The following is a 12510-nucleotide window of genomic DNA, read 5'->3' on the forward strand; positions in this document are numbered from 1 at the left end:
GTAAGTCATGAAAATGTCAAAAAAAGTCATAGTATATTAAGAGATGAAAAAAGTCAAAAAAACGTCATAGTATAGTAAGACATGAAAACGTCAAAAAAATGTCATAGTATAGTAAGACATGAAAAAAGTCAAAATAATGTCATACTATAGTAAGACATGAAAAAAGTTAAAAAAAAAGTTATAGTATAGTAAGTCATGAAAACGTCAAAAAAAAGTCATAGTATATTAAGACATGAAAAATGTCAAAAAAGGTCATAGTATAGTAAGTCATGAAAAAAGTAAAAAAAAAGATCATAGTATAGTAAGACATAAAAACGTCCAAAAAACGTCATACTATAGTAAGACATAAAAACGTCAAAAAACGTCATAGTATAATAAAACATGAAAAAAGTAAAAAATGTCACAGTTTAGTAAAACATGAAAAAAGTAAAAAAAAAACGTTATAGTATAGTAAGACATGAAAGAAGTAAAATAAAAACCCATCATACTATAGTAAGAAATGAAAAAAGTAAAAAAAACGTCATAGTATAGTAAGACATGAAAACGTCAAAAAAAGTCATATTATAGTAAGACATGAAAAAAGTCAAAAAAACGTCATACTATAGTAAGACATGAAAAAAGTAAAAAAAAGTCATATTATAGTAAGACATGAAAACGTCAAAGAAAGTCATAGTATAGTAAGACATGAAAAAAGTCAAAAAAAGTCATATTATAGTAAGACATGAAAAAAGTAAAAAAAAACGTCATACTATAGTATGACATGAAAACGTCAAAAAAGATCCTAGTATAGTAAGACATGAAAGAAGTAAAAAAAACAACATTGTTACGGCCGTGGCCGTATTCGGGCGACCTTTTTCTCTCCCTGTGTGTGTGGTTGTGTTGTGTTCTGTCTCGGTCGCCTGTTGTTGCTGTCTGACCCTACAAGAGGGGATGCCCGTGACGTCACGGGGATTTCCTGGGAGTGCTCTGACTTTTCGCCACACCTTCGATTATTCCAGCTGCGAGCCATCTCTCCTGATCAGCTGGGCCTGCCTCTCGTCTCCACCCAGCGTATAAAAGAGCAGTCATTTGTTTGTTCGGGGCGATCTGTGTTGCCCGTACGCAGACTCGCCACCGCACTTTGTACCAGTGCTGTGTACCAGTGCTTGTTTTAGTTGTGGATAACTGTTTAGAGTCGAGTGAAACTCTGTGAGAGCTAGGGTTGTTTTTTTTGGTTGTTGTCTAGCGTAAAGCTAAGTGCAGTTCTGTTTGAGAGCTGGTGTTTTCTTGTTTTGTTTCTCTTTTGTTAGCTGCTGGTGTTCTTTTGTGTTAATTGCATTATTGGGTGGCTCTGTTTTTCTTGTGCCACCTCTCTTTTGTTTAACCTGCTTACTTTTGTTAATAAATGACTTTATTTAACCCTTAACATCTTGGGTTTTATGTTACTTCCCTTTCCCCTAACGAGCTGGTTGTAACAACATCATATTATAGTAAGACATGAAAACATTCAAAAGAACATCATAGTATAGTAAGTCATGAAAACATCAAAAAAGGTCATAGTATACTAAGGCATGAAGACGTCAAAAAAGATCATAGTATAGTAAGACATGAAAAAAGTCAAAAAAACGTCATAGTATAGTAAGTCATGAAAACATAAAAAAAGTCATAATATACTAAGGCATGAAAAAAGTCAAAAAAACGTCATAGTATAGTAAGACATGAAAACATCAATAAAAGTCATAGTATAGTAAGACATGAAAAAAGTTAAAAAAACTTCATAATATAGTAAGTCATGAAGACGTCAAAACAGATACTAATATAGTAAGACATGAAAACGTCAAAAAACGTCATAGTATAGTAAGACATGAAAACGTCAAAAAACGTCATAGTATAGTAAGACATGAAAACGTCAAAAAACGTCATAGTATAGTAAGACATGAAAACGTCAAAAAACGTCATAGTATAGTAAGACATGAAAACGTCAAAAAACGTCATAGTATAGTAAGACATGAAAACGTCAAAAAACGTCATAGTATAGTAAGACATGAAAACGTCAAAAAACGTCATAGTATAGTAAGACATGAAAACGTCAAAAAACGTCATAGTATAGTAAGACATGAAAACGTCAAAAAACGTCATAGTATAGTAAGACATGAAAACGTCAAAAAACGTCATAGTATAGTAAGACATGAAAACGTCAAAAAACGTCATAGTATAGTAAGACATGAAAACGTCAAAAAACGTCATAGTATAGTAAGACATGAAAACGTCAAAAAACGTCATAGTATAGTAAGACATGAAAACGTCAAAAAACGTCATAGTATAGTAAGTCATGAAGACGTCAAAACAGATACTAATATAGTAAGACATGAAAACGTCAAAAAAGATCCTATTATAGTAAGACATGAAAAAAGTAAAAGAAAACTTCATAATATAGTAAGTCATGAAGACGTCAAAAAACGTCATAGTATAGTAAGACATGAAAATGTCAAAAAAGTTATAGTATAGTAAGACATGAAAAAAGTCAAAAAAAAAATGCATATTATATTAAGTCATGAAAACGTCAAAAAAGATCCTAGTATAGTAAGACATGAAAAAAGTAAAAGAAAACTTCATAATATAGTAAGTCATGAAGTCGTCAAAAAACGTTATAGTATAGTAAGACATGAAAAAAGTCAAAAAGGGTCATAGTATAGTAAGTCATGAAAATGTCAAAAAAACGTCATAGTATAGTAAGACATGAAAAAAGTCAAAAAAACGTCATAGTATATAAGTCATGAAAACGCCAAAAAAGATGCTAGTATAGTAAGTCATGAAAACGTCAAAAAAACGTCATAGTATAGTAAGTTATGAAAACGTCAAAAAAACGTCATAGTATAGTAAGTTATGAAAACGTCAAAAAAACGTCATAGTACAGTAAGACATGAAAACGTCAAAAAAATGTCATAGTATAGTAAGTCGTGAAAACGTCAAAAAAACGTCATAGTATAGTAAGTCATGAAAAAAGTCAAAAAAGATCCTAATATAGTAAGTCATGAAAACGTCAAAAAAGATCCTAGTATAGTAAGACATGAAAAAAGTCAAAAATCGTCATAGTATAGTAAGACATGAAGAAGTCAAAAAACGTCATAGTATAGTAAGACATGAAAAAAGTCAAAAAAACGTTATAGTATATAAGTCATGAAAACGCCAAAAAAGATGCTAGTATAGTAAGACATGAAAAAAGTAAAAAAAGTCATAGTATAGTAAGACATGAAAAAAGTAAAAAAAGTCATAGTATAGTAAGTCATGAAAACGTCAAAAAAACGTCATAGTATAGTAAGTTATGAAAACGTCAAAAAAACGTCATAGTACAGTAAGACATGAAAACGTCAAAAAAATGTCATAGTATAGTAAGTCGTGAAAACGTCAAAAAAACGTCATAGTATAGTAAGTCATGAAAAAAGTCAAAAAAATGTCATAGTATAGTAAGTCATGAAAACGTCAAAAAAACGTCATAATATAGTAAGTCATGAAAACGTCAAAAAAGATCCTAGTATAGTAAGACATGAAAAAAGTCAAAAATCGTCATAGTATAGTAAGACATGAAGAAGTCAAAAAACGTCATAGTATAGTAAGTCATGAAAAAAGTAAAAAAAGTCATAGTATAGTAAGACATGAAAAAAGTAAAAAAAAAAAACATATTATAGTAAGTCATGAAAACGTCAAAAAAGATCATAGTGTAGTAAGTCATGAAAACGTCAAAAAAACGTCATAGTATAGTACGACATGAAAACGTCAAAAAAAGTCATAGTATAGTAAGTCATGAAAACGTCAAAAAACGTCATAGTATATAAAGACATGAAAAAAGTCAAAAAAACATCATAGTATAGTAAGACATGAAGAAGTAAAAAACACGTCATAGTATAGTAAGACATGAAAACGTCAAAAAAATGTCATAGTATAGTAAGTCATGAAAACGTCAAAAAAACGTCATAGTATAGTAAGTCATGAAAAAAGTCAAAAAAGATCCTAATATAGTAAGACATGAAAACGTCAAAAAAGATCCTAGTATAGTAAGACATGAAAAAAGTCAAAAAGGGTCATAGTATAGTAAGTCATGAGTATGTCAAAAAAACATCATAGTATAGTAAGACATGAAAAAAGTCAAAAAAACGTCATAGTATATAAGTCATGAAAACGCCAAAAAAGATGCTAGTATAGTAAGACATGAAAAAAGTAAAAAAAGTCATAGTATAGTAAGACATGAAAAAAGTAAAAAAAGTCATAGTATAGTAAGTCATGAAAACGTCAAAAAAACGTCATAGTATAGTAAGTTATGAAAACGTCAAAAAAACGTCATAGTACAGTAAGACATGAAAACGTCAAAAAAATGTCATAGTATAGTAAGTCGTGAAAACGTCAAAAAAACGTCATAGTATAGTAAGTCATGAAAAAAGTCAAAAAAGATCCTAATATAGTAAGACATGAAAACGTCAAAAAAGATCCTAGTATAGTAAGACATGAAAACGTCAAAAAAGATCCTAGTATAGTAAGACATGAAAAAAGTCAAAAATCGTCATAGTATAGTAAGACATGAAAAAAGTCAAAAAAACGTTATAGTATATAAGTCATGAAAACGCCAAAAAAGATGCTAGTATAGTAAGACATGAAAAAAGTAAAAAAAAGTCATAGTATAGTAAGACATGAAAAAAGTAAAAAAAAAATACATATTATAGTAAGTCATGAAAACGTCAAAAAAGATCATAGTGTAGTAAGTCATGAAAACGTCAAAAAAACGTCATAGTATAGTAAGACATGAAAACGTCAAAAAAGATCCTAGTATAGTAAGTCATGAAAAATGTGAAAAAAGATCCTAGTATAGTAAGACATGAAAAAAAAAAAAAAACGTCATACTATAGTAAGACATGAAAACGTCAAAAAAGATCCTAGTATAGTAAGTCATGAAAACGTCAAAAAAAGTCATAGTATAGTAAGTCATGAAAACGTCAAAAAAAGTCATAGTATAGTAAGTCATGAAAACGTCAAAAAAAGTCATAGTATAGTAAGTCATGAAAACGTCAAAAAAAGTCATAGTATAGTAAGTCATGAAAACGTCAAAAAAAGTCATAGTATAGTAAGTCATGAAAACGTCAAAAAAACGTCATAGTATAGTAAGGCATAAAAAGTCATAAAAACATCATAGTATAGTAAGACATTAAAACATCAAGAAAGATCCTAGTATAGTACGACATGAAAACGTCAAAAAAAGTCATAGTATAGTAAGTCATGAAAACGTCAAAAAACGTCATAGTATATAAAGACATGAAAAAAGTCAAAAAAACATCATAGTATAGTAAGACATGAAGAAGTAAAAAACACGTCATAGTATAGTAAGACATGAAAACGTCAAAAAAATGTCATAGTATAGTAAGTCATGAAAACGTCAAAAAAACGTCATAGTATAGTAAGTCATGAAAAAAGTCAAAAAAGATCCTAATATAGTAAGACATGAAAACGTCAAAAAAGATCCTAGTATAGTAAGACATGAAAAAAGTCAAAAAGGGTCATAGTATAGTAAGTCATGAGTATGTCAAAAAAACATCATAGTATAGTAAGACATGAAAAAAGTCAAAAAAACGTCATAGTATATAAGTCATGAAAACGCCAAAAAAGATGCTAGTATAGTAAGACATGAAAAAAGTAAAAAAAGTCATAGTATAGTAAGACATGAAAAAAGTAAAAAAAGTCATAGTATAGTAAGACATGAAGAAGTCAAAAAACGTCATAGTATAGAAGACATGAAAAAAGTCAAAAAAAACGTCATATTATAGTAAGTCATGAAAACGTCAAAAAACGTCATAGTATAGGAAGACATGAAAACGTCAAAAAAGATCATAGTATAGTAAGACATGAGAAAAGTAAAAAAAAACTTCATAATATAATAAGACATGAAAACATCAAAAAAGATCCTAGTATCGTAAGACATGAAAAATGCAAAAAAACGTCATAGTATAGTAAGTTATGAAAACGTCAAAAAAACGTCATAGTATAATAAGTCATGAAAACATCAAAAAAGATCCTAGTATAATAAGACATGAAAAAAGTAAAAAAAACGTCATAGTAAAGTAAGTCATGAAGACGTCAAAAAACGTCATACTATAGTAAGACATGAAAACAGTAAAAAAAACATCATAGTATAGTAAGACATGAAAAAAGTAAAAAAAAATGCATATTATATTAAGTCATGAAAGCGTCAAAAAAGATCCTAGTATAGTAAGACATGAAAAAAGTAAAAGAAAACTTCATAATATAGTAAGTCATGAAAATGTCAAAAAAACGTCATAGTATAGTAAGACATGAAAAAAGTAAAAGAAACTTCATAATATAGTAAGTCATGAAGACTAATAAAAAAAAGTCATAGTATAATAAGACGTGAAAACATCAAAAAAGATCCTAGTATAGTAAGACATGAAAAAAGTCAAAAAAAGTCATAGTATAGTAAGACATGAAAAAAGTCAAAAAAGATCCTAGTATAATAAGACATGAAAAAAGTAAAAAAAACGTCATAGTATAGTAAGTCATGAAAACGGCGAAAAAAGATCCTAGTATAGTAAGACATGAAGACGTCAAAGTATACTTAGGTATAAACATGAGTATAATCAAGCACAAAAAGTCATAGTATAGTAAGACATGAAATCATTCAACATCACTTTATAGTAAGGCATAAAAAGGTAAAAAATTGAATATTATATTAAGTCATAAAACCTCTTTGTACAGTATAGTAAGGCATGAAAACATCAGAAAACCTCATAGTATAGTAAAGTGTAAAAACTTAAAAAACATCATAGTATACTAATGNGACGTCAAAAAACGTCATACTATAGTAAGACATGAAAACAGTAAAAAAAACTTCATAGTATAGTAAGATATGAAAAAAGTTAAAAAAAACTTCATAATATAATAAGTCATGAAAAAGTCAAAAAAAACGTCATAGTATAGTAAGACATGAAAAAAGTCAAAAAAGATCCTAGTATAATAAGACATGAAAAAAGTAAAAAAAACGTCATAGTATAGTAAGACATGAAAAAAGTCAAAAAAGATCCTAGTATAATAAGACATGAAAAAAGTAAAAAAAACGTCATAGTATAGTAAGTCATGAAAACGGCGAAAAAAGATCCTAGTATAGTAAGACATGAAGACGTCAAAGTATACTTAGGTATAAACATGAGTATAATCAAGCACAAAAAGTCATAGTATAGTAAGACATGAAATCATTCAACATCACTTTATAGTAAGGCATAAAAAGGTAAAAAATTGAATATTATATTAAGTCATAAAATCTCTTTGTACAGTATAGTAAGGCATAAAAACATCAGAAAACCTCATAGTATAGTAAAGTGTAAAAACTTAAAAAACATCATAGTATACTAATGCATAAAAATGTCAAAAAAAACTTCACAGAATAGTAAGGTGTAAAAAGTTATAGTATAGTGAGGCATAAAAACATAAAATAATGTCATAGTTTAGTAATGTATAAACAAGATTATGCCATACATTGTACATGTCTGCACCTCTGGTCAAATCCTGATTTCATAACAGCAACGTCTTTTGTCAAAATCACCAAACACATGAATCAAACACAAGGACTGAGCTTTGATTTCAGTTGGATTCACCTATAAACACTAGAAGACTTTCTTTTTTAACTCTTTATAGGCTCATCAGGTGAACTACTAGGACGCACACTCTCATCATGTAACAGACTTCAGTTAGAGGCAGGTCTTTTCTAACAATATGTAGAGGTGGTCATAGCAGTTAGTACAAAACCTTCTCTCTCTCTCTCCCTGGTGGAAACATCATTAGTCAGTCAGTCAGTCAGTCAGTGTTTGGTTTACTCAGGTGATCAGAACCTGTTGAGATGAACTGACACTTCAACATCATCCAGTTCAATGAAGTTTTACTCTGGTCAGAATGCTATGGAAACCATGCCAGTCAGGGTTTAACGTCAGAGCTGTAAACCTGTTTGATCAGTTTGTATAATGAGAGCAGCTGTATTATTCTGTTTGACCTGAAGGTGTCACCATTTGTAATCAAATGCTCCACAGAGACTCAGATCCAGATCAGACAGACCTAACATCATGTTAACATTAGAGAATAAATTATTCAATCATCAGCTGAGTTTTCTCCAATTTTTACTAAAGTCAAACACCCTCCAGTCAAATATCTGCTCTATGTTCATTAAGTCTCTTCAGCATCACTACAGGTGTGATTCAGGTGTGTTCAGGTAAGGACGTAGGTTTGCATATGGACAGTGGGGACATGTCCCTACCAATATTTTGGGAAGACAGAATTGTCCCTACCAATATGTGAGTGAATTTGTTTGCACTATGTTTGGAGTGAAGTCATATTAGATCATTCTAATGTGGCCTCCAAGAGGATACGTCTCCAAGACAACCGATTTAGACATGCTAGCATTGATTGACAGAAAGGGCAGGGACTATCTGAAGGCTCACATCATGAGAGAATATCACATTGGTACCTAACGTCACCAGGAAAATGTCAACCCTGGCTTCTGTCCTCTGTAGACTAGCTGTCAGGTTGCTAACAGTCAGGCTGCTAGCAGGAGTAAACATAAAATGGTGGATATATCAAAGTATGAGTTTAATTTCTTTCAAGAAATCTATGAAAATATCGCCATGAATGAATTCAATGATGAATCTTAAGGGTTTTAGGTTTTAAAATAATATATGGATTAATTGACTAACCTACATTTATCGTAACCACAGTCTATTCTGATGTGAACGTGTAAGTTATTGAAACACAGGATAAATTCTCAAAACTTCAGTCTTTAATCTGTTATTGTTAGTTTTATTTAAATGTAAATACATTTCTAATGTAAATTCAGATCTTATATGTTTATAAGCCGTTTGGTTGACGGCATTAAAAAGTCTTTTTTTGTTTGGAGGGGTTGTTGTGTCCCTACCAATGTTGATACCAAGCCTACGCCCTTGGTGTCAGGTGTGTGTCAGGTGGGATTCAGGTGTGTGTCAGGTGTGTATCAGATGTGATTCAGGTGTGATTCAGGTGTGTGTCGGGTGTGATTCAGGTGTGTGTCAGCTGTCAGGTGTGAGTCAGGTGTGTGTCAGGTGTGATTCAGTTGTGTGTCAGGTGTGATTCAGGTGTGTGTCAGGTGTGATTCAGGTGTGTGTCAGGTGTCAGGTGTGAGTCTTACTGATGTCCTTCTTCCAGTTGCAGGGGATCCTGCAGTGGATCTTGTCGGTGTGGTCTTTACAGGTGGCCTCTCTCAGTCCGTCTCCACAGTCTCCGTCCTCTGGGACACATTTCCCATACTGAGTCTCTGCAGTGGAGCACTCTGAGGCAGGTCTGGACTTCTCATGTTTCCCAGCTGGTGGAACAGAGTCACAGCAACACCTGAGTACTGACAGCCCCCCTCAGAGAGAGACTCTACTTTCAATCATCAGGTGAGTCTGATGTCACCTCGTTAAGATTAATTAAGGGTTCATCTCCTCCAGAATCTGTAAACATTCTTCATTTCTACAGTTTAACAGCTGGACAGATGTTTCCTGAAGTGTTTGTGACCTTTACATCACTGTCAGTATCATACTGCACTGTGATTGGCTCCAGGCTAGCTGTGATGTCATAACTCCTGCAGGTATGTCCAAGTGTTAAACTGAAATTAAAGCACAGACTGTAAATAAAGATGGACGTCACCTCTGTGACATCACTCACAGGTTTCTGAAGCTCAGTGTGAGCTGCTCCACCGTTGGCATCTTGGCATTGTCTGACTCCACCCCCTAACTCCCAGCTAATCCAAAAATGGTCAAAGAGGAGGGGCGTGTGTGGAGTCATGACTTCAGTACATACACTCACCCACCTGTCTCAAAGAGGCCACGACCTCAATCCTCCATAACTTTAATAAAATGTAAACAGGTGAGTTATATACACAGGTGTCATGAAGGAGGAAATTAGTTTTTGTACCTCTACAGGAATGAGGAACTTGTCTCACTCTCTAACCTTTGTGCATCTGGTTAATTCATTCCAAGTGCATTCTGGGAAATATGAAGTTCAAACAGAGGAAGACGGAAAAATTATTCATGACAGAACAACAGCTCTAATGAGCCGCACCTCAGACTCAATATTCATAACAGAGGACAGAGTCCACTATATCTGCCTATATCAGCCTCATCTGCACTCTGTTTACAGCTGATTTATAAATGTTAGCATGCTAACATGCTAAGCTAACAGCTGCCTGTTTAAGCCTCACCTCTGTGACTCTTTCCTCTCTTGTTGGCCTCGGTGGTGCCCATCAGGACCAGGACCAGGACCAGGACCAGGAGCAGCGTCACTGAGAATAAACCTCGCATTCTGCAGATACACAGACACAAAGGAGACAATCACAACACAACAACACAACACAACACAACCCAGGAACCTATTCTGACGGGGGGGGGGGCTCAGAGGTGTTTCTGGTCTGTCGGCTGACCTGATCCTGGTCTTTAACTGTACCCTGATCTGGACTAGCTGAGCTGGCCTCGGGGGGCCAGATGGTCCAGATATTAGTCCAAACAAAATCAGATCTGACCCCCACCACATAATGTGAGCTTTGTAGTGAGAGCAGCCTCAGGATTATAGAAGTAGGCTAATGTATTCACACAGTCACTGCTCTGCACACTCCTCAGCTCTGATGTACTTCAGGCTCTTGGCTCTGCTCTGACAAAGAGAGAGTCAATTACCCATAAAGCCCCTCTCTCCCTCGCCCCCTCCCTGTTGTTATTGTGCTGAGAAATGACAGCCTCCTCTTTCAGGCCTCCATTAAAGCTCCGGCCTTCTTTCACATGTCAGCTGGCAGAGCAAATCCTGTTCTTCTCGCTCCTCCTGCGGGTCTTTTATGAGCAGAGAACCGGCTCTCAGCAGGCCTCCAGTCTGTCCTCCATCAATGAAGAGGGGTGGGGGGGTGGCGGGGCGAGGAGGCCAAGCAGTATCTGAAAGAGCCCTTTAGATTTCCTCTCAAAAGAATACTGATTCATTGGCCCAAAACAAAGCCTTTTCTAGCCTGGTTCCATTTCTCTGAAGCCGAACACAGATTCCATGCAACGTCTTAGGAGCTGCACCCCCCCCCCCTCTGCCCCTGAATAGAAATGTATTTGCATAAGAAAACAATGAGATCTTAGCATGAAGAAAAGGAGTGGGATGCTCCCTTTGGTGGAAAACGAGCAGCAACATTTAGAGGAAGTTGCTGCTGAATCTCAGAGTTCAACTCTCACATCCGAAGCCAAGTTAAAAGGCTGAGGAGCTTCCTGCTGCAGAGACACAGAATCTGAATCTGATCCCTGCAGCAGGAAGAGACGGAGCTGCGGCTTCTTCTGACGCTTCCACAGCACAAACACGAAGCAGAGACTCAGATACAACTGATTCTGAAAGATCCAATCAGACGCTTTAATTAACAACATCTGCACATTCACATCAACACAAACACGAAGCAGAGACTCAGATACAACATACTCTGATCAACATGCTCAGCTGGAAACGTCCGATCAACAACAACTAAACAACAACAACATGTGCACACGCACATTAACACAGACATGAAGACTGACATTTGTCTGTTTTACTGTTTAACTGTTTTGTTTGTTCTCCCTTTCAAAATAAACCTTTCTCTTTCCTGTGTGATTCCTTTGTGAAATGCATCATCATATAATTCTCAAAGATTTCAAATGTTCAGTCATCTGTGGATCTGAAACTCAAACTTATTAACAATTGATCACTGAATCGAAAATTATTGAAAAAGTTCAACTCTCTGTTCATCAGTACACTGTAGTTTAGAGGCTTTGTAAATTAAAACAAGTACACACAGTGTAAAATGAGTGTGTGTGTGTGTGTGTGTGTGTGTGTGTGTGTGTGTGTGTGTGTGTGTGTAAAAGGTTTTAAAAACATAAAAACTTACTTGCCGGTCTCAGAGCAGCAGCCAGTCAAACTGTGGAGTCGTCGCCTTCTGTCGCTGCCTGCCTTCAGCTGCTGCTCCTCAACACCCCGCCCCTCCCTCCCTTTCTCACTCACACACACACACACCCACACACACACACGCACGCACACCCACACGCGCGCACACACACACACACACACATGCAAGCACACACACACACACACACACACACACACACACACACACACACACACACACACACACACACACACACATGCTTGCATATGAACAATGCTGAAAACCAGCCTTATGGTGACATCACAAGCTTTAATGCTTCTCCTGATGAACAAAACAAGCTCAGCTCATTAGCATAAAGTGTGTGTGTTACATACAGTGTTGGTAAAATATGTGTGTGCGTGTGTGTGTGTCATTGAGAAGGAGTGTGAGCTATGTCACCGTACAGGTTGTGTGTGTTTATTCTCTGTAGGTGTGTCTGAACTCTGCACTACTATTTACTCAAATGGCTGAGTGAGTGTACAGGTGAGTGATGGGGTACACCTGCTTTCAGTCACCTGGTGGACTGAGTGTGATATATGTGATATATAAAT

The 12510-nt window shown here is 34.6% G+C and overlaps 1 protein-coding gene across 2 annotated transcripts in view; it reads right to left on the reverse strand.

Annotated features, from left to right (window-relative positions):
* mdk (midkine) overlaps positions 1-12006 on the reverse strand; it is a 25142-nt gene extending 13136 nt beyond the window's left edge. The window contains exons 1-3 of one of the 2 annotated variants that reach the window (XM_022761605.1): positions 11924-12006; positions 10244-10344; positions 9191-9364 (exon numbers count right to left, since the gene is read on the reverse strand). In XM_022761605.1, the coding sequence (XP_022617326.1) occupies positions 9191-9364; positions 10244-10343 (274 nt within the window). In that variant the 5' untranslated portion in view covers position 10344; positions 11924-12006. The remainder of the gene's footprint in view (positions 1-9190; positions 9365-10243; positions 10345-11923) is intronic. The other variant, XM_022761606.1, reaches the window with a different exon arrangement.
* Between the last annotated feature and the right edge of the window lie 504 nt (positions 12007-12510).

Source organism: Seriola dumerili, unplaced genomic scaffold, assembly GCF_002260705.1.
Source record: "Seriola dumerili isolate Sdu_G_001 unplaced genomic scaffold, Sdu_1.0 BDQW01000417.1, whole genome shotgun sequence".
Lineage (NCBI taxonomy): Eukaryota > Metazoa > Chordata > Actinopteri > Carangiformes > Carangidae > Seriola > Seriola dumerili.